The sequence below is a fragment of the Marmota marmota genome, unplaced genomic scaffold, assembly GCF_001458135.2.
Source record: "Marmota marmota marmota unplaced genomic scaffold, marMar, whole genome shotgun sequence".
NCBI classification, from domain to species: domain Eukaryota; kingdom Metazoa; phylum Chordata; class Mammalia; order Rodentia; family Sciuridae; genus Marmota; species Marmota marmota.
In genome coordinates, this window is record NW_026000229.1 from 34,090,562 (window position 1) to 34,114,229 (window position 23,668).

General features: G+C 36.3%; 1 protein-coding gene and 1 pseudogene across 1 annotated transcript in view; one reads left to right on the forward strand and one right to left on the reverse strand.

Annotated features, from left to right (window-relative positions):
• Positions 1 to 618: 618 nt before the first annotated feature.
• Trim69 (tripartite motif containing 69) overlaps positions 619 to 23,668 on the reverse strand; it is a 32,969-nt gene continuing 9,919 nt past the window's right edge. Inside the window, exons 2-7 of the mRNA XM_015480711.2 lie at positions 16,077 to 16,553; positions 15,216 to 15,311; positions 13,238 to 13,471; positions 12,385 to 12,407; positions 12,176 to 12,300; positions 619 to 1,210 (exon numbers count right to left, since the gene is read on the reverse strand). Coding sequence (XP_015336197.1) covers positions 666 to 1,210; positions 12,176 to 12,300; positions 12,385 to 12,407; positions 13,238 to 13,471; positions 15,216 to 15,311; positions 16,077 to 16,553 — 1,500 coding nt within the window. The 3' untranslated portion in view covers positions 619 to 665. The remainder of the gene's footprint in view (positions 1,211 to 12,175; positions 12,301 to 12,384; positions 12,408 to 13,237; positions 13,472 to 15,215; positions 15,312 to 16,076; positions 16,554 to 23,668) is intronic.
• Positions 22,702 to 23,384, forward strand: LOC107138141 (annotated as a pseudogene).

Consider the following 23,668-nt stretch of genomic DNA (forward strand, 5'->3'; position numbering starts at 1 on the left):
ATGAAAAAGGATATAGTCAAAAGTAGATGGAAATACTAAAATATATTTCAACACAAAAAAACAAATGTCCTTCAACATAGATAAATAGGAAAAGGGATTGAGAAAGGAAGAAAACATGTCTGAGATTCATTAGACTAAAAAGTATGCTGAGAAAATTTAATACAAAATTATAAACTAATTCAGATCATTTCATTCTTTTTTCTTTAAGTCTCTGGAGGAAGTTTTTAAGATTACAGTAAAAATTTCTAAAAGAGAAAGGAAATGAAAATTATCAAAAGATAACAGAAAGAAAAAGAGGCACGTTGTGAAAATTAATCAACCTAGAGTCACTATGCTGGAAAATAATGATATCATGATAGTATACCTGGGCATATTTTAAAGGGTTACCAAGCACCACAAACTCAAGTTGCAGTTTGCTCCAGTACCAAGAACATGATGGTCACTAGAGGAGAGTGGCTTCTGTGTTGTAGAAGACTCCAGAGAAGTAGAAGGTCATCTTGAAAGGCTCTGGTGAAATCCATTTAGGACACTGAGAATGGAATTCAGTTTGAGAACCCTACTTTTCATTATTACAGAGTTCCCCATAATTGGGAAGAGAATCCAGTGAGACTGGTAAACTATTTCAATACTTCTTTAATATTCTCTGAATTTATACAATAGTATGACTAATTCTGTGGATGTAAGATATGTAATGGTTCTTTATTCTCTCCACCATCATTAAGGCAGGGACAAAAGTAGGGATAAAGTTTCTCTGTGAAAATGCAACTGAAGGTATAAATATGGGTCAAGGTCTTAGCATTGTAGAAGGACACCTGCCCTCCTTCATAATCTAGGTAAATGCCCACCTTGTTGAGATTGTCAGTAAGTTTCAGACTGCAAGAAGGCAAATCCAAAGCCTTTAGATCCGTTTGATTCCTTAGTCTTAAAAGCCAGAATCCTTGCTCAGGAGTTAGAGGACAGCTGCCCTTCCGAATGATGGATTCTCTTGCAACTCCAACTGTCCATTTTGTCTTCTTTGCCACTTCTACTTCCCAGTACCACTTTCCAGATGTAAAGCCTTTTGAGCCAAGTACAGCCACACTTGAGTCAAATCTCTCTGGATCATCAGGCATTACCTGCTTAATGTCACCATGCCACACACTCGTCCAGTTTTTGGATAGCACCAGATTTGGGTGAGCTGTTTTAGGGTCCAGAGTTAATGGAGATAGGCCTAGTAAGAAAATAAGACAAAGCAGGATGTGGGGGGAAAAGGGAGTGAATGCAAATTCCCATAGTAAAAGACATATTTACATAGACACCAGAACTTTATTCCCCATGTCCATGAACTCCTAGCAGGCAATATTTTACATACTCCTTAATGTTTGGGTATCCATGTTGCTATTTCTATACATTTTTATATTTAGAGTAAAAATTAGGCTTTACTCTCAAGCAATTTATGTTTTACTATAGGAAATAATACAAATAATGTAAATTTATATTGATAAATACAAAAAATTCAAATGCCAAATGGGTAAAAATTTGATATAGTTGTCCTAGGAAAGCTTTGTAAGGAGAATAAGTATTTTACTTGTGATATAATGTGTACGAAATGTAGGATATTTTGAGTAAGCAAAGGCAGATAAAAAGGAGTTAAATATAGTTGCTCATGTAACAGAGAAGTAAGAGCTTACCTGTAAGTGAGAGACAGATAAAACTGAGCTGTAAATGAGGTTAGAGGTCAGTGGTAGAAACTTTATATTTGACTTAACATATATGAAACATCTGATATCTGGAATGGTTTATGCCACGGCTACTCTGAATGTGGTCCACAAATTGTGTGGTTACCAGTCTGGGACAAGGTAATACCTATATTGAGAGTGAATTTTAAGAAACTTTCATTAGCCAATCTGACAGTAATTTTATGTCACTTGAACCTAATTATTATAAAAGTGATCTTGTACTTTGTTACCATTTTTTAATTTCACAATTTCAGGTAATTAATTTATATTGTATCCTACAGAAATATCACTCCATGATAAGAGTGGAGATTTTAAAAATACATGAAAGGTAAAAAAAATTCATCTCATAGGAGTAGAGTTGAATAATGGTCACTAGAGACTAGGAATGGTAGTGGAGAGAATGGGTAGAATGAGGCTGGATAACAGGTCCCAAAGAACCATTAGATAGGAGGAATTCATCCTACTGTTCAATAGCACAGCAAGGTAACTATAAGCTACAACAATTTTTTATATATTTCAAAATAACTAGAAGAGTTTAAAGGTTCCTGACAGAGAAAGTATAAATGTCTGAGGAGACAGATATATGAATTACCTTGATTTGATCATAAACATTGTATACATGTATAGAATTATCATACTGTACCTACTATATATGTACAATTAAAAATTAAATGTCAAGGGGGCTGGAGTTGTAGCTCAGTGGTAAAAGCGCTTGCCTCGCATGTGTGAGGCATTGGGTTTGATCCTCAGCACCACATAAAAATAAATAAAGATACTGTGTGTTCATCTACAACTAAATAAATATTTTTAAAAAATAAAAAATTAAATATCAATTAAATTTTTGAAAATAATTTTTAAAAGCTGGCTTTTCAACACTAATGGCTTAACAAGTATTGGTTTAGACAAATCACAGGACAGCAGTTTTTATTTAAAAAAAATTCTAAATGAAGAGGGGTTGGAAGCAGATCAGTAAGAAGATGACACAAATTCCAGATGTAAGACAACTGGACCTTGGCATGAAATTTGATAAAGGAAACATAATAGATAGATAGATAGATATATTTGTTGTTGGATTTATTTGTCCTTAAAAGTGAGATCAGTTGTTGGGTGCAGTGGTGCATGCCTACAATCTCAGCAGCTTGGGAGGCTGAGGCAGGAGGATTGCGATTTCAAAGCCAGCCTCAGCAAAAGCAAGGTGCTAATTTGGAGACCCTGTCTCCAAATAAAATACAAAATAGGGCTAGGGATTTGGCTCAGTGATCAAATGCCCCTGAGTTCAATCCCCAGTACCAAAAAGAAAAAAAAAAAAGTGAGATCAGTTAAGTGCAACTCCTTGTTACCAAAAAAAGCCTGAGTCTTTTCCATTATCCCAAGGACTTCTCCTTCCAATAAGAGACTTTGAAGTGTTAAAAATCCTGAATTTTTCCATATAGGCTGATTCCCCTTTCCCTCATACATTCCCATGCACTTTGGGTTATTAATCTTTCTAATGTGAAGACTAGAATTTCTTTGGAAGTTACCAGAAAGACCTCTTACCAACCTTTTAAAATCCCAACCTGTTCATCACTAAGCCTCTGACACTTCCAGCTAGTTCACAGCCTGCATTGACTCTGAAGACTCCTGGGAGTCAGCTCTATGTCCTCTTTCCTTCTCATGCCATATTCACTCTAATAGCAAGTTCTGTCATCTCCACCTTCAAAATATATTTTGAGCCTAAACACTGCTGACTACTTCCATAAACACATTAGCCTAGAACTACTGCAATAGCTTTTTACTCTTCTAATTCTATTCTTGCCCATATGCAACCTATTTTGCTCACAACATGAATGCAGTTATATTCAACATACTCCTAGGCTTCCTGTCACACCTGAGGTGAAATCCATAGTCCTTACAAAGATGATAAAAGACACATGATTTACCCACATCTCTGACTTCATCTCCACCATGTTTCCTCTTGTTTTTTCTATGATCAAACCACCCTTGCCTTTTGGCAGTTCCTTGAATATTTCAAACTCATTTCTACTTTAGGATCTTTACACCTTCTTTCTTCTATTGTCCCAGAATACTCTTTCTCCCCACATGGTTCACTTCACATTATTCAGGCCTCTATTCATAAAAAGGCAATAAAACATCGATAATAATCTATCATAGGTGTTATAGGTAAAGATAGAGGTGTTCCTCTAGGTAGGGCAGAGGGGTAGGAGGGGAAAGGAGGGGGCAGGGGTTAGCAATGATGGTGGAATGTGATGGACATCATTATCCAAAGTACATGTATGAAGACATGAATTGGTGTGAACATACTTTATATACAGAGATATGAAAAATTGTATTCTATATGTTAAATAAGAATTGTGATGCATTCTTCTGTCATGTATTTAAAAAATAAAAGCAATTAAAAAATATAGGGTGTTCCTTGCAAATTTTATAAATTTTCTATACATTTGGAAATTTTCCCAATACAATGTAGGAAGAAGGGAACTACCTTCTCAAAGATGTTTTCTCTGTTCATTCTGAAACAGGATGTTCATCTATCCATTATTGTTTATGCACTTATCCTGCTTTTTATTTTCTCATGAAAAAGTTATTTATTGAGTGTATCCTGGTTTATTTTCTTCACAGTGGTTATCATTTTGTGAAATTATTTACTAGCTCATTGTCCATCTCTGTCACTAGAATGTAATCTTTGGGAAGGCAGAGACTTCATCTGTTTTACTTCCTCATTTATGTTTAAATTTTGACACTGTTCTTAGGTGTTCAAGTAACTGTTTATTAAATGAATAAATGAACTTTGATCAAAATTCTATTTGAAGCACAAGCCTGTAATCCCAGTGGCTGGGGAGGCTGAGGCAGGAGGATCATGAGTTCAAAGCCAGCCTCAGCAAATGTGAGGTGCTAAGCAATTCAGTGAAACCCTATCTCTAAATAAAAAAAAAAAATACAAAATAGGACTGAGGATATGGCTCAATGGTCGAGTGCCCCAGAATTCAATCCCCAGTACCCGCCCCCCCAAAAAAATTCCATTTGGAAACTTAACACCAACTAATTCTACCATGTCTTTGTAATCATGTTATCCTTAGCTAACATGAAGAATGTAAACACCCCTCTGATGATTGGTCTTCTCCTGATTCTTATCCTATTATGCTGTGCTTTGCTTCCCCTCCTTTCACATATCTTCTCAGTGCTCTCACCGAACTCTTTCTACTCTGCCCTTTGGAACTCTTTCCTTAACTAACTTTCTTATAACCTCAATTTATAGAATTCTCTCATCATCTCTTTGCTTTAATAGAAACTTGATGGTTCTTCCCCCCCAAAAAATACAGCTTTCACAGCACTATTCATTCTTTAAATCAGGTGCCATAGATCCAGTAGCCACCATGGCCACTTCTAGACTACTACTTTATTGTCCATCCTCATGTAAAAATCACTCTTCATTGTAGATTATTGTCATTCTATTTTTACAATCCTCTGTTTGATGCTATTATAAACAAACTTCCTGGAACTCCCTGAACTTTGGGTCAATTTTACTTCTCTACCCCAAATCCAGCCTATATCTCTTGGATATAGCCACCACTCTTCCATCTTTGAAAGTTCTTGACTTAACTCCTAGGGACTCACTTCATTCTACTTCAGCTATCCATATCAGTGATCAAATTTCACATCATGTAGTCATTGGGATCAATTCCTTCTCTAAATCTTAAATTCAGATATTCCAATCTTTTATTTCTTGAGCTTTCTCACTCTCATCTCTCCTTATAACCCATCACTTAATTTCATGAACATCTCTAGTTCCTTTTTTCTCATGGCATCCTAAACTATGCTTTCTGGCATAAAATCCTCTCTGAACAGCTCAGCTTTGGTTGCTTTATTGCCTATAACCTTAATACTTTTTATCTTCTTCTGCTCCTGTAGCATCCACTATGCAACTCTTCAACCCTGGATCTATCCTGCCATTCAAATTCACATCCCAGCTTCTGACTACTACAGGAGAAAAATCACAAGAGTATGCATACAGAAACTACTACAAACTCATTATTTTCACTCAGAGCATGACCATCAATACTGCCTAGAAACCCTTTATTTACCAAATCAAATCCTCTCTGATTTTTTAAAATATATTTTTTATGTAGTCGGACACAATACCTTTGTTTTATTTATTTATTTTTATGTGGTGCTGAGGATCGAACCCAGGGCTCCGCGTGTGCTAGGCGAGCAGAGCACTCTACTGCTGAGCCACAATCCCAGCCCCTCCTCTTTGATTCTTTACAAAAGCAATTTCAAATCTTTAACTCCATCCTCAAACCTTCTATTCTTCCACTCATCCCCTCCCAGGCAAAGTCTTCATCTTCTACTTCACAGAGGAGTAAAGTACATCTTTTAAGAATCCCTCTGTCTTTCCCATTCAAACAGAAAAGCCCCTGACAAAATTGTCTGCTTCTACCATTTTTATCTCTTCTCCTATCCCAGAAGAAACTGAGGAAGGTCAATACCTCTCTCTGCCTTAACTCTCACTCAATATTCTCTATTTCCACCTATTATGTCCTTTCTTGTACCCTTGATTTTTGTCTTTCTACAAGGATACTCCTCCTTAGCATGTTTTTAAAATACTCTTTGGAGCTGGGGATGTAGCTCAGTGATAGAGTACTTCCAAGGCATGTGTGGATACCCTAGGATCAATCCCAAGCACCCCACTACACACCATACACATACAAAAAAAAAAAAAGAAAAAAAAAACTTTTACACTGCTATACTCGCCTTCCCTTAGTCAAACTTCTCATGAGTGATCACTACTGGCTCGTTTCCAACTCACTCCTTAATAACACAATTTCTACCCATTTCCACTCTTGAAATTGTCCATATCCAAGTCTCTGATAGTTGATTCAAACATTTATTTTTCCAATTACTTTCTTAATTATTGTCTCTGAATTTGGCTTAATGACCACTCACTTCTCCTTAACATTCTTTCCATAGATTCCATGTTAACCTTGTTTTGTGATTTTCCTTTTATTTCTCCTGCTAGAACTCCTCAGCCTCTTTGACGGATTTCATTGCCCTTCATCTGTTGGTGTTTTCTATTAAGAACTCCATTCTTAAATGTATATGTTCTTTCTTTCCTTGTTTAAAGTATATTTTACCAAGGCCTGACCACAGTTACCATAGGAAAAAAAAGTCTCCCACTCTGTATAAGGGAAGAATATATAAATGAATAAAGCATTATAATAAGATTGTAATAAGCCAGGCATGATGGGCTGTAATAATCCCAGCCACTCAGGAGGCTGAGGCAGGATGATCCCAAGTTTGAGGCCAGTCTCAGCAATTTGTTAAGTTCCCATCTCAAAATAAAATTTAAAAGAGCTGAGGATGTAACTCAGTAATAGAGCACTTGCCTAGAATGTGCAAGGCTCTGGGTTCCATCCCAAATAAATAAGTAAATAAATGGTCATGTTTTAAATATATCCCATTTTATTTTCTTAGGTGAAAAAGTAAAAATCAGTTTTCACTTTAAACGATTGCTAAAAATGAGGTCTGACTTTGCAGGGCAAAGCGTACAAGAAGAAATCACTGTTATATCAAGGCAGCTAGAATTTGCTGGACAGAGTAACATAGAAGAGGGAACTACACAGAGACCTTTGAATATCCCTCAAAGATACAGCTGAGTACTGGTCTGCACTTGTATAGGGTGTAAAAAGAATCTCTCAAAATCAATAGGCTGAACAATTTCTGAAGCTCACACAAGATTGAGAATGGTTTTCAGTCTTGCAAGCCAGAATGGGAAAATAAGAGTACTCAGGGGGGAGTTACCATAGAAAATGAGCTAAATTAGCCCTAGATGAAAGACTGTTCTTGAACCATTCTATCAAAGTTTAAATAAAGCCTTAAAAGGAACAAAAAGATTTCATGTAACTTGACTATATGCCAGAATTAAATCCAATATAACCTAAAGAACTACTTAAAAAAAACGGCAAAAAAATTCAAAATTCATAATATTTGGCATCCAAAGCATCCAGAAGAGATAAGACTCCCATTCAGCATAATTCCAAATAACTTATGTAGATTCTTCACCCTCAAGGAGGGGAAAGCATAATTATTCACTCCTTAAGTGTGGGCTACACATAGTGACTGCCTTCCATTGTGTACAGTATGGAAGGAAGAAAAGAAAGTAACTTTATAGTGAAGAAACCTGCCAAACACTTACTCAGCCATGTGCAGTCATAAATCCTATTGACAGTGTGTGTGCTAGATATGAAGTGAGGAAAATGACACTTTTACTGCTGTTGTCTTTTTCACAATAACTCAGAACCTGTCTGATTTATCATAAGAAAAAAACCATTAAGTAAAAGCAATAGTGTGGCATCCTACAAAACATACACCCAGTACTCCTCAAAAAAAAAAAAAAAGTCTGAGAAACTGTCACTTCCAAAAAGAAGCCTAAAGAAACATAACACCCACATATAGTGTAGCATCTTAGATGGAAACCTGAAACAAAAAATAACATTAGGTAAAAACTAAGGAAGTTGCGGGCTGGGGTTGTGGCTCAGCAGTAGAGCGCTTACCTAGCACGTGCGAGGCCCTGGGTTCGATCCTCAGCACCACATAAAAATAAAAACAAAATAAAGGTATTGTGTACAACTAAAAAATAAATGTTTAAAAAAAACTAAGGAAGTCTAAAGAAACTGGATTTTAGTTAGTAAAAACATATTGATTTTGGTTCATTAGTTATAAAAATACATATCATTAAATGTAAGGGGGTAATAATATAGGAAAGAGGGAAGGAGTATGTGAGAACTCTACTACCATCTTAATTTTTCTATAAAATTTACACATCTAAATGTGTTCTAAAACTAAACCCCATTAAAAATAAAAATAATTAGTGGCCATGGAAAGCAGCAGGAAAATATAACCCACAGTTAGGAGAAAAATCAAGCAATAAAAACAGGCCCAGAACTGATGACAATATAGAATTAGTAGACAAGGACATTGAAGTGTGTAAATATCTTCTATTTGCATGAGAATGTAGAGGAAAGCAGGAACATGGTGAGGAGAGAAAACAGAGGTATTAAAAGACCCAAATGAAATTTGTAGAAATTAAATGAAATATATATAAGAAAGAAATATCCTGTTCAGCATAAACTAATTAGCATGCAGAAGAAAGGACAAAAGAATTTGAATAGGAATAAAGAAAACATTGAAAATGAAGCATAAGAAGAAAAAGGCCTAAAAAATAATGAGCATTGATGACATGAGGCAATTTGACAACATTAAATTTCTAATATAGGTAAGATTACAATTTTCTTTAGGAAAAAAGGGGTGTGGTAAAAAATATTTGAAGAAGCTGGGCATAGTGGTGTACACCTATAGTCCCAGCTATTTGGGAGGCTGAACCAGGAGAATCATTTGATCCCAGGAGTTTGAGGCTAGTTTAGGCAACATAGTGAATCCCCATTTCAAAAAAGGAGGAGGAAAAGAAAAAAAAATAGTGGGTATTATTTCATTATTTAATGAAAACTATGAACTCATAGATCATAGAAAACTATGAACTCAAGAGTCTCAATGAACAAGAAGAAGAATAAATAAAAGAAAAATCACACCTTGAGCTGGGTGTGATGGCACACTCCTATAATCCCAGCAACTCAGGAGACTGAGGCAGGAAGATGGAAAGTTCAAAGCCAGCCTCAGCAACTTGGTGAGGCACTTAGCAACTCAGTCTCTAAATAAAATACAAAAAAGGGCTGAGGATATGGCTCAGTGGTTAAGTTCCCCTGGGTTCAATCCCGGGTACCAAAAAAAAGAAAAGAAAAGAAAGAAAGAAAATGAAAATCACACCTTGAGAATCAAATTGGCAAAAGAAGGTGACAAAAAGAAAATCACAAAGGTAGCAAAAAAATAAATAAATAAAGCCCATACCAAAAAATGAAGATAAGAATGACAATTAGACATCTAATCAGAAACTATGCAAGTCAGAAAACAGAGTGACATCCTTAAAGTATTGAAAAAGAAATCCATCAACCCTGTTCCAGGGAAAATATTTTTGAAAACTTATAGTAAAATAAGGACTTTTTTCAGACAGAAGCTGAGATAATTCAGCTTTACAATGCAGCATACTTGCATTATAAAAATTATTAAAGGAAGTAGAAGGAAAGATGTAGCAGATGGAAATTTGTCTCTACCCAAAGAAATGAAGCAGAAATTATGAATATATAAATATAAAAAACATTTCTTCAGGGCTAGGGCTATAGCTCAGTGACAGAGCACTTGTCTGGCATGTGTTAAGCACTGGGTTCGATCCTTAATACCACGTAAAAATAAATAAAATAAAGGCATTCTGTCCATCTACTACAAGTACAAAAAAAAATTTTAAAGACATTTCTTCAGTTTTTTATCTTTTTAAAATATAATTGGAGATGAAGCCCAGTTAAAGTACTCGCCCAGAATGCCCAAAGTTCTGAGTTTGATCCCCAGTGCTACAAAAAAAAAAAAAGGTTAACTATTTATAGAAAAAAAAGTCAATGTAGGTGGAATCTGGAACATATAGAAATAAAAAATATGTGAAAAATGATAGCAGAAAGAATAAAGAATGGAAAAGTAGAATGCAAAAAGTGTAATGGAATAAGTTAAAGATGTATACTGTAAAATTCTAAAGAAATTTATATATTAAAAAACAAAGAAGTACAAATAATAAACCAATAAGATGATGAAAAGGAAAAATAAAAGGCACTCCATCCCAAAGAAGGCATGTCTAAAGAACAAAAGATAGGTGGTAGATTTAAACAAAAATCATATGAATTACATTAAATGTAAATACTCAAAACACTTAAAGTAAAAGGGAGAGATTGTCAAATTGAATTTTAAAAAGCAAACTTAACTGCATGTAGCTACCTAAAACATACTTAAGAATGTAAAAAACAGAAATAAGTTAAAGGGATGGAAAAAGAAATAAAATAAATAAATCTAAATAAATTTTTTTAAAAGGCTGGGGATGTTGCTCACTGGTTAAGTGCCCCTTATTAAATGCATGTATATATGCATTTACATGAATGACAAAGAAGCACATGAAAAAATGCTCAATAGGATTGCTCATTAGAGATATACACATTAAAAACACAATGAGATACTATACTTCCAATAAAATAGTTAAAATGAAAAAGATTGACAATATCAAGTTTTGGCAAAGATGTAAAGAAACTGGAACTCTCATCTATTGCAGGTGGGAATGTGAAATGGTGCTGCCATTTCAGAAAAAAAAAAATATTTGGTAGTTTCTTATAAAATTAATCATACACTTAACACATACCCAGAAATCCCACAACAAGGTACTTACCCCAAAGAAAATAAAATACAAATGTTTGTAAACATATTCACACAACTTTATTCATAGTATCCCCAAACTGGAAACTACCCAAATGTCCATCGGTTGATGAATAATTAAGCAAATTGTGATATATCAAAAAAAAAAACACAATTATTGACACATGCAAGAACATAAATGTCAGAAAGCATTATGCTAAGTGCAAAAAATAAGATGCATAAGTGATTTCACTTATATGAAAAATTAGAAAAAGATACATTTAAGATGAATAAAGCAGATAAGTGAGTATTGGGTTGATGGTTATAAGGAAGAAATTGATTGCAAAATGGCATGTGGAAACTTTTTTGAGGTGAGAGAGATTTTCTATATTTTGATTATGGTGATATTTATAAAAGTGCATATGTTTGTCAAAACTCATCAAATTGTACTCTGAGTGTAATGTATGTAAAATTGGTGAATTTTCTCTGTGTTAATTTTACTGCAATAAAGTTGATTTTTTTCAATGTCAATTACCTGGAAAAATTAACAGGGATAGATTTGTGATTTTAATGAAATTAATAACTAAAAACAATAATAATAATGTCTCTATATAAATCCTATTAAAACTTCATTTCTATAAAGATTTTTTTTATTTGGAACACTGTTTAATGTACTTGAAATGCCATTTGTGTATTTCTATCCTGCTCAATCCTTTGATATCTTCAGGAATAAAAGAAACCTAGTCTCCTTCAGACACATTTATTAAAATTATCTGTTTTCTTCTGAAGCGCTGAATATCTCTATACAATCTTCTAAAATGTTATACTCTATATTATGAACATCAAACACAAGAGGACTTGTAAAGACCCTATGTAAATACAACAAATATGCAAAGAAAACCTCCTCCTTTAGGGCAAAGAAACCTTGATTTAGCAAAACAAGATAAAATTTTGTCGCCACATATGATAGACCACTTACCTATTTACCAGTTCAAAATCATACATTCTTATATCATAGCAACAGAAGAAATTCAGTCAATACCAGCTAGCTTTCTATTGGCTAATTCCACCCTTCCTCCTGCCTCAGACTAAAGAACTAATTAGAGCCAAAGAGGTTCCACAATTGAACCATACATTAGGAGCCCTAGGAACCAATAGTTCCTAACCACTGATACCTGGAGTGAGAGTGGACTGCATTTCTCTCCACATCATGTACTGGAGAGGACCTTTGAAATGGCCTGGGTTGAGCTTTCTGGAGATAAGTTCTCTTGGTGCCAGCGCCCTTGTTCCTTGCTCCAAACTGTGAGAGACATAAATCATTTATTCTTAGACATTCTATAAGGACTAAAGAAAAGTAGAAAGAGTACCATAGGGAAACACTTACCTATCCAAGAGATTTGAGATGTCCTAAAAGAAGAAAGGAGAAAGAGAAGTCAAATGCTCATTTATCACCTCCAAAAATTTCTGCAATATTCTATCACCAAAATTTGATCATCAATATTGGGGTCCTGGCCGTAATTGTGGCTCAGTGGTAGAGCGCTTGCCTTGCATGCATGAGGCACTGGGTTCGTTTCCCGGGCACCACATAAAAAATAAATAAATAAATAAAAGTATTAAAAAAATATTGGGGTTCTGTGCAGATGGTCCCCAACTCAGCTCCAAGGATTCCTTTCATCCTCCAATGCTTTTTTTCTGTTCTGCATTCCCAATCTAACCCAGGATAAACTGCCCTTTCCTTGCTCTAATTTTCTAGAATTCTTTTTTTTTAAAGAGAGAGAGAGAGAGAAAGAATTTTTTTTTAATATTTATTTTTTTAGTTTTCGGCGGACACAACATCTTTGTTTGTATGTGGTGCTGAGGATCGAACCTGGGCCGCACGCATGCCAGGCGATCGTGCTACCGCTTGAGCCACATCCCCAGCCCTATTTTTAATTATATAGATGCAGTGCTGAGAATTGAATCCAGTGCCTCATGCAGGCTAGGCAAGCGCTCCACCACTGAATCACAACCCTAGCCCTATTAATTGGATTTTATTCCCTTGTTTTGGAGCATGAAACTAAAGCTTCCTGCTGAGCATAAAGCAAAAGTAGACTCCTGCTTTTCTCTCAGAGAATCTTAAAAGCACTACAGTAGTCTGTTTTGTTTTCCCTTGATCATGAAAAGCCACAACTGCAACCTTCACAACCCTCTTCCACCCTCTTAAATGTACCCATAATGGGGTTGTTATGGAGTCTCACTTTGAGGAAATCGAAGGAGTTCCGCTGTTCCAGCCGTGTCTGAATGCTCACCAACATATCTTTGGCAAGTAGACACTGCTCCTGAAGCTGGTTCAGATTCATCTCCATCTCTTCATTCAAGGCTTTCCCCTCTTCCCGGAGGTCACTTAGAAGGTCCTTTTCTTTGCTGTGCAGGAACTGATGCAGCTTTAGAAACTCCAAGGACACATGTTGCTGCAGATGTATCTTGTTTTCCTGGAAACCTCCATTATCATCACCATGGTTATTACTGAGACTAGCACTTGGGGATGGGGACCCACACCAACACTAGCACAACTTGGGGAAATACCACTGCAGAAAAATGCATATAAATGGCTGCTGAGTGTCAACATTTCAGCCCTACTCAAAGGAGCCTTTTAGGAGACTTACTCCTTTTTTTCCTGGTCAGTTTAATAGATCAGGATGAAATAGCCAAAAGTGGTCTCTCGGTTCTCATTGCAATGATGGGATGGTGAGTATTTGGGAATTAGTCAAACATTATAGAATGAATAAGAATACCTTCTTTATTGGTAAAACAATATCTACCAAGTAGTGTTATTAGACCGAGACCATTAGAGGCCCGTAAGAACTCTCCTTATCTAGAAACCAGAACTGAGGAGATGCCACTCCTGCTGCCAAGACAATGTAGAAGAAACAGGATATGAGCAATGTGTGAAGCACTGAAATTAACAACCACCACACTCATACTTCTTTTCTTGGGTGATTTCAACCTCTTCACGGGTGAACCAACCATCTGACATACTGATTTCTCAGTTCCTCACCCTCCTCATTTCTAATGATTTATAGCTTTATCTACTTATTCCCATAGTCACACCTAGAATCTTTTTATTCCCAGCAATTGCACCATCTCCAAAATAACTTTTTATACTCCAAACTCACTTACTCAGGTACCCCTATTGCAACAGCTATTAATCTCATTAAAACTTTGTATTCAGCAACACCTCCATTACTGTTCATAAATTTCTATTTTCATGTGCCCTCTTATCCAACTTAGACTCTATGTCTATCATTATTGCACTTTTTTGTGATACTAGGAATTGAACCCAGGTGGACTCTACCACCAAGCTATTTCCCCAGCCCTTTTTATTTTGAGACAAATCTTGCTAAGTTTCTGAGACTGGCCTCAAACTTGGAGTCCTGCCTCAACCTCCTGAGTAGATGGGATTACAGGAGCATGCCACTGCATCTGGCCATCATTATTGCACTCTTAAAATAGTCTTAACTCCCTCTCTCTCTTCTAGCTCACACTTTTCCAGTTTCCTTTTTACCTTTCTCATCACCATTTTTCAGTCTTATTGATTCCACTTCCTCTAACCAAGTCTTAGAATTACTTGATATTCTGTCCAAGGTTCATTCACCTTCCCATTCTACACTTTCTTTCTAGGCAACATCCTTTCCCACCTGTGGAAAATGCTGACATCTAATGATGACATCTCCAAAATAAACCAGCTTCTGAGCTCCAGATTCCTATATCCATCTGCCTATTTGATATCTCCATTCACCCCTCACATCTAATCAATCACCACAGATACTTTTGTCCCCAAATAAACATGCTCAAGCTGTTCATTTCTCTGCATCTTCACTGCCTTTATAGTCCAAGTCACTTCCATCATTCTCTGGGACCACTGCCTTCTTCTAACTATTGTCGTTGTCATTGCCCCTTTCCAATCCATTCTCCTTGCAGCTATCAAAGATATTTCAAAATAAGTTGAAATCATGTCCTGTTTAAAATCCTTTAATGTCTTCTCATTATTCAGAAGATGAAGTTTAAAATACTTAACATTATCTACACAGTGTCAGTTTTCCAGTTCTATACCCCAAGTGCCATTTAGTGTATAGATTTTATATACATATAAAATATATACATTTGCACTTATGCAGCTGAAGTTACCAGGGTGTATTCTAGTTCTATCTCATAACCCTCTACCCTGCTTCTCACCTTGTAAGCAGCAATAGCATCCTTCTGCATGGCTTTCAGAGACTGAAGATCCTTCAGGGTTGTTTCCAGTTGACTCTGATGGACGGCAAGCTCATCCTAGGAACACCAAACAGAATTAACCTATACCAGCTTGAGAGATGAAAGGCCATAAGGATATTCCCAAAACCTTAGTGGGCTGGGGAAAAGCAAGCTCTTGCTGCAAATCTCTTTCCCTTCACCTGTAGCATAGTTCCTGTCTCTTTCAATAATTGTGAATAAAATTACAAGCAGCAGAAAAACTTAGTTTTGCTTTCTTATTAGCTAGTCGTGGAGATTTGAAGTAGATAATAGAACTCCCCATTTTTTCACTCTATTTGCACTGTTCTCACCATCTATATTTTTACTTACATTGTTAGAACATTTGTTTATTCCTTCTGCCCATGCAAAGCCAAATTATTTCCCAGTTAAAGTCATATCCTTTTCTTTTACAATACATCTCCTATATCAGCTTTCTCTAATCCCTTCGGAAATTCTAAACATTTAAGAATTACAAATGTGACAAAATTTAACTATCTATAGTAGACTTTCTTATATTTCTTCTGTTGTTATATTAATCTTAAAATTGACCAAATTTCAAACCTTCTATAACAAGAGTAATATCTTATACACTCACATTCTATACAGCATGTGACTGAGGGAGTCAGCCAGAATTCCTCAACTGTTCCTTTCCTATAAGCAGTAACTTTACAGAAAGAACTTTACAAAACATGAGCTTTCTCATTATTATTTAAATAAAGAGATGAAGTTGGAAGACAGAAGCAGTCCTACAAAAGATTTTTCCTAGCTTTCCTAAGAGATTGCTCAAGGCCAAGGCCCACACACCGTAAAGAAACGAACAGCATCAGAGATTTGCAGGAATTCCTTAGACTGCTCCGGAGATAACCGTGCATCCTTACATTGAAAGCAGATCAACTTCCCATCTGGCTTACTGAACAGTTTCAGGTTCTCTCCATGCTCTGGGCACTGTGGATGGCCTTTGAGTAGTGGAAGCTTCTTAATCTTTTCCACCAGCTTCTCCAGCACAAGGTTAAATGTACAGTTGCTATATTGACATAGCATCTTACACTCAGGACAGAAGGTTTCCTTTGCTTGCAGCTTCCAAAAGTTTTGGATACAGATTTGGCAGAAGTTGTGACCACAGCTTAGCATCAGTGGATCACGGAACCAGTCGTTACAAAGTGGACAGTGTAGCTCCATAGTAATGTCTTGTATCACCACTTTAGAGGGTAGATGGGTGAGTGAATCATTCACTTCAACATAGTTGCCTGGATCGATGTTAGAAGAGGGTCTGGAAGATACCTTCAGGAAAAAACAACTTAAATGAGTTACTCTTTCTTGTTGCTCACTTCAGCACTCCAGGGTAGTGGGTTCCATTCCAAAAGGAACTAAGAATTCATACAACTAGAGTAAAGGCACCATAATCTGTCCTTTGAAAAATTATCTAATAAACTCAGTGTTTTCTAACATAGTTCATAGCACTGTTTAATCCATTTTGTGCCATCATCCTCATATATGGAACACTATGAAAATTTAAGCAGAGTATATAATGTACAATATAATTATAGAACATGATTTAAATATAGTAAATAATATACAATATAATCATTACAAAAAGAATATAATTATAATGATTATAATAAAATAATACTAATATTATAACATGTATTAGTTCTAGAATTTGATTTGCAACTTATTTTAATGTGCCTGTATCAATTTTGTTGATATATTCACTTGGGATGTAATGGGTTAAGCTTTAATAGAGAACCAAGGCAGAGGAAGAAAGAGTACTCAATTAAAGGAATGTATTTTGTTGTACATCCTTCTGTCCACTCACTTTCCCCATTTATCAGTTGAAAGCTTTACTTTCAACTTCTATTCTATTAGTTATTACCCTTACTTTTGTTTTCTAGAAATCAAATAGAAAGAATTGGAAGACCAATTAGATTCCTCAATCAGTGGCGTGATATCAACAGTTCAGACCCTCCCATACTCCTTTTTAAAAACACATTACACAAATATAAATACAGAAAGATGCAAAATCATAAATGCATAGATTATTGACTTTTCACAAAATGAATACATCTGTGTAACCATTACCCAGATTAAAAAAATAGAACATTATTAGTATCCCAGGAGCTCCTATATACCTTCCTATTCACCCTCCTTACCAAAGTTAACACCTTTCCAGACTTCCAACACTATTCATTAATTTTGTCTGTCTTTGTACTTTACATAAATGCAACCACAGAATATGTACTTTTTTGTTTCTGGATTCTTTTGTTTAGCATTACATTTGTGAGATTTATCCCCATTATATATAATTTTAACTCATTCTCATTGCTATATAGTATTCCACTACAATGAATATGCCATAATTTACTTCTCCATTTTGTTGTTGACAAGACTTTGGGGTAGTTACCAGTTCAGGCTAATATAAAAAGTGTTGTTAATAGCAATCTTGTTCATGCACTTTACTGATTATCTGTGTATATTTCTCTTGAGTATATTACTGGGAGTGATTTATAGGATTGGAATATGTTCAGCTTAGTAGATATTGACAAATTGTTATAGATAATATTCATCTTAGCTATGAATGTGGCTTTAATCTCTTTGCTGATAACTGTATATTGAATCTATTTTCCTATGATTATTGTCCATTTGATTCTGCTCTTTTTATGAAGTGCCTGTTAAAGGAATCTATTTTATTGTTGAGCTATCTTTTTATTTATTCACAGAAATTCTTCACAGTTCTAGATATGAATTTTTTCTCAAATGCATATATAGCAAATATCTATTTCCACTCAGTTGCTTTTTGGCTTTATTAATTATATCTTTTATTGAACAAAAATTCTTAATTCTCCTTAAACTTTATTTTTAAATATGACACAAATACAACATAAAAGATACATGAATTAATAATAGGTAAATACAAAAGGAGAAAGAACCTTACTGGCTAGGAGCCAAGCATGATGATGTATGCTTATACCCCAGCAACTTGGGAGCCTCAGCAATTTAGTGGGGCCCTACACAACTTCACAAGACCCTGTCTCAAAATAAAAATTAAAAGGGCTGGGATATAGCTCAGTAAAGTGCCCCTGGGCTCACTTCCCAGTACCAAAAAAAAAAAGAAGTTTGTTCTTTGTAGAATTGGCAGGGGATCCACAAAATTGAAGAACTAGATTGATGAAGAAAAAAAATATATTTGAATCACTAAAATCTGAAATGATTTTGTAAGAAATAAAAAAAGGTTTATCAGAGATTATTATGAACAGTGGTATACCAACAAATTTAGTAGCCTAGATGAAATGGAAAAGTTTCTAGAAACACAACAACTAACTCCAGAACTGACTCAATAAGAGAGAAAATCTCAGCAGATCAGATGGCTTCACTGATAAATCCCACCAAACATTTAACAATTTAATACCAATCCATCTCAAACTCTTCCAAAAAATAGGAGGGAGCATTTATTTTAAATGACAAAGAAAGTTCAGAATCAAAGCAGCTAGAAAACATCTATTCAGTGAGATGGATGGATGAGCAAATTCACTGAAGTTTATTATTAGACAGAGACTTGGAGAGACCCAGAAATTCTAGTCTTTGAGCAGTGCTGAATCTAGTGGTGGTAGCAGCACCAAAGCACAACAGAGGAAGAGGTAACACAAAGGGAAAGAGAAAGAGACATTGTGCACACATTAGGCATGGAAATAGTTGTAAAACAGAAAGGCAATCTGAACTTAACTGATCCAGGAGCAGCATGGCAGGATGTTGCTTGAGAAGTGTTCTGCATTTCTCAATTTATAAGCAGAGAGAGCTGTGCTCAGGGAGCCATTTTGCTAAAGTCATGTCTGAATTTGTTGCCTTAGGAATCCTAGATATTGCCTCAAATATTGTCATACTTAGATAGCTTTTACAATGATGACATATGTTCCTACTATCCCTAGTATTTCTAGTGTTTTGAACATGAAAGGTTTCTGTATTTTGTCAGATGTTTTCTCTGCATCAATTGATATAATCATATGATTCTTCATATTTATTGATTTCCGTATGTTGAGCCAACCTTGCATCCCTGGAATGAACCCCACTTGATCTTGGTGCACTATTTTTTAAATATGTTTTTGTATGAGATTTGCCAGAATTTATATGAGAATTTTTGCATCAATGTTCATCAGGAATATTGGTCTGAAATTTTATTTCCTTGAGGTGTCTCTACCTGATTTTGGTATCAGGATGATACTAGCTTCATAGAATGAATTTGGAAGGGTTCCTTCCTTTTCTATTTCATGGAATAATTTGAGTAGTATTGGTATTAATTTTTCTTTGTAGGTTTTGTAGAACTCAGCTGTAGAACTCAGGACTTTTCTTGGTTGGTAGGCTTTTCATGGTGTCTTCTATTTCCTTGCTTGAAATTGATCTGTTTAAATTGTGGATATCCTCTTGACTCAGTTTGGGTTGATCATATGCCTCTAGAAATTTTTCAGTGTCTTTGAGGTTTTCTATTTTACTGCAGTATAAATTTTCAAAATAGTTTCTAATTGTCTTTTTTTATTTCAATAGCGTCTGTCATGATATTTCCTTTTTCATCACATCATTCTAAATGGAGAAAAATTGGAAGCATTCCCTCTAAAAACTGGAACAATACAGGGAAGCCCTCTTTCATCACTTCTATTCAACATAGTCCTTGAAACCCAGAGCAATTAGACAGATTTAAAAAAATTAAAGCGATACAAATAGGAAAAGAACTCAAACTATCATTATTTGCTGATGACATGATTCCATACTTAGAGGATCCAAAAAACTCCACCAGAAAACTTCTAGAATTAATTAATGAATTCAGCAAAGTAGCAGGATATAAAAGCAATATCCATAAATCAAATGCATTTCTATATATCACAGATGAATTCTCTGAAAGAGAAATTAGGAAAACTCTCGCCATTCACAATAGCCTCAAAAAAATAAAATACTTGGGAATCAACTTAACAAAAGAGATGAAGACCTGTACGAAGAAAACTACAGAACACTAAAGAAAGAAACTGAAAAAAAGACCTCAGAAGATGGCAAGATCTCCTATGCTCTTGGATAGGCAAAATTAATATTGTCAAAATGGCCATACTATCAAAAGCGTTATACAGATTCAATACGATTCCAATTAAAATCCCAACATCATTCCTTATAGAAATAGAAAAAGCAATCATGAAATTCATTTGGAAAAATAAAAGACCCAGAAAAGCAATCCTTATCAAGAAGAGTGAAACAGGAGTCATCACAATACTAGACGTTAAACTATACTACAAAGCTATAGTAACAAAAAATGGCATAGTATTGGCACCAAAATAGACTTGTAGACCAATGGTACAGAATAGAAGACACAGAGACAAACCCACGTAAATACAGTTACCTCATACTAGACAAAGGCACCAAAAACATACAGTGGAGAAAAGATAGCCTCTTCAACAAATGGTGCTGGAAGTTTTGGAAATCCATATGCAGCAAAGTGAAAATAAACCCATATCTCTCATCATGCACAAAACTCAACTCAAAGTGGATCAAGGACCTAGGAATTAGTCCAGAGACCCTGAGCCTAATAGAGGAAAAAGTAGGCCCCATCATGTTGTATTGGGTCCCAACTTCCTTAACAAGACTCCTAAAGCTCAAAAAATAAAATCAAGAATTAATAAATGGGACAAACTCAAACTAAAAAGCTTCTTCTCAGCAAAAGAAACAATTAATGAGGTGAACAGAGAGCCTACATTTTTGGAGCAAATTTTTGCCACACACATGTCAGATAGAGCACTAATCTCCAGGATATATAAAGAACTCAAAAAACTTAACACCAAAAAAACCAAACAAACAACCCAACCAACAAATGGACTAAGGAACTGAACAGACACTTCTCAAAAAATAAATATACTTGATCAACAAATATATGAAAAAATGTTCAACATCTCTAGTAATTAGAGAAATACAAATCAAAACTACTCTAAGGTTTCATCTCACACCAGTGAGAATGGCAGCTATCAAGAATACAGACAACAATAAGAAATTTTTTAAAAAAGAATACAGACAATAATAAATGTTGGCAAGGATGTGGGGGAAAAGGCACACTCATATATTGCTGGTGGGACTGCAAATTGGTGCAACCAATCTGGAAAGCAGTATGGAAATTCCTTAGAGAACTTGGAATGGAACCACCATTTGACCCAGCTATCTCACTCCTCAGTCTATACCCAGAGGACTTAAAATCAGCATACTGTAGTAATGCAGCCACATCAATATTCATAGCAGCTCAATTCACAATAGCTAAACTGTGGAAGCAACCTAGATGCCCTTCAATAGACGAATGTATAAGGAAACTGTAGTAAATATACACAATGGAATATTATGTGGCATTAAAAGAGAATAAAATTATGGCATTTGCAGGTAAATGGATGGAGCTGGAGAATAAGCCAATCCCAAAAAACCAAAGGCCGAATGTTCTCTTGGATAAGTGGATGCTGATCCATAACAGAGAGCAGGAAGGCATGGGAAAAATGGAGGAACTTTGATTGGGCAAAGGTGAGGGAGGGTAAGGAGGGTGCATGGGGGCAGGAAAGACGGTGAAATGAGATGGACATTATTATCCTAGGTACATGTATGACTGCACATATGGTATGATGCTACATCATGTACAACCATAGAAATGTAAAGTTGTGTTGCAATTGTGTACAATGAATCAAAATAAATTCTTCTGTCATATATACCTAGTTAAAATAAATTAATTAACTTTAAAAAATATTGCCATGCTGTCTCTGCTGATGTCTACCTTGTAACCTAGTGTGGCCCTAGTAGAATGCTGTTGAAGTTGGCACAGAGAAGATTATATGCAGTGAGATTGGATTAGAGATACAGAAGGGAGTGCAGCTCAGAGGCTGAGACTGGAGAGTCACAAGTTTGAGACTAGCCTGGGCAACACAGCAAGACCCCCCTCTCAAATTTTTTTTTGGGGGTACAGGGATTGAATCCAGGGGCACTCAACCACTAAGCCACATCCCCAGCCTATTTTGTATTTTATTCAGAGACAGAGTCTCACATCTCTGTTGCTGAGACTGGCTTTGAACTCGTGATCCTACTGTCTCCCAAGCTGCTGGAATTACAGGCGTGCACCACAGCACCCTGTGTCCATCTCAAATTTTAAAAATACACAAATGATCAGGCATGGTGGCACACACCTATAATCCCAGGGACTCAGAAGGGTGAAACAGGAGGATTGAAAGTTTAAGGCCAGCGTCAGAAACTTAGTGGGGATCCAAGCAACTCAGTGATAACTTGTCTCAAAAACTAAAAAGGACTGGGGATGGAAGAAGGTGGCAGGGCAGTGGCCACAGGTGGTCCTGCCCTGCTGAGTGTCTCCCCAAGGGCTGAATCCAAAAAAGAGACACCTATCGGACAGACTTTGAGAGTTCTTGAAATCATGAATCCTGTTTATAGCCCTGGATTATCTGGGGTTATCAATGCAAATGCCAAAGAAATTGTTTATCCAACTGGTTTCCCCATGAGCTATGCAGCTGCAGCCCCTGCCTATTCTCTACCTTGGAGGGAATCCTACCTTCCAAACAGGTTACACTCCTGGCACATCTTTCAAAGTGTCCTGTCCCCCAACAGCTGGGCCGTGCCACCATACTCTTCTTCTTCTGACCCTGTGGGAAGTGCCCACCCCCAGCAAAACCCTTGCACAGCAAGGCATGTACTACACACAGCCACTTATGCAACACCTCCTCACGTCATCCTTCACACCCTGGTGGTGCAGCCCAACGTAATGCAGCTATAGTGTACCCTGATCCCATCCCTCCTCCTAGAGGCAATGGGGTCACATGGGCATGGTTCCTGGGATCATGATGACCATGTCAGCAGGTACCCTGCTGACTGTTCACCCCCCAACTCCTTTTGCTCCTTGCCCAGTCACTGTGCCCACATACCAGGTCCCAGGAATACCCACCTACAGCTATGTGCCCCCTCAATGGTGATCACCCTGCAAATAAATATTTGCGATGGAGCTGTACAGTCACATCACTGCTGGTGCTGCAGACCTTGTGCCTCCAACCAGGACTTTCTTCTTAATGCTAGGGACAAGCTAAGCTGTCCTGGCCCAGCAGCTCCCAGCGTTGTTAGTCTCTAGCTAACTCCAAGGGTTGGTCTTAAAGCAAATCCTGTTTTGTGGACTGCCTGGCAATTTTTTAGCTAACTGTAGTGATAAAAAGGCAGTATCAATCTATTCTGAATTGTTTCTAGTTGAATACATGTTTAAAAAGAAAAAACAAGGGCTGGGGATGTGGCTCAAGTGGTAGCGCGCTCGCCTGGCATGCGTGCAGCCCGGGTTCGATCCTCAGCACCACATACCAACAAAGATGTTGTGTCCGCCGAAAACTAAAAAATAAATA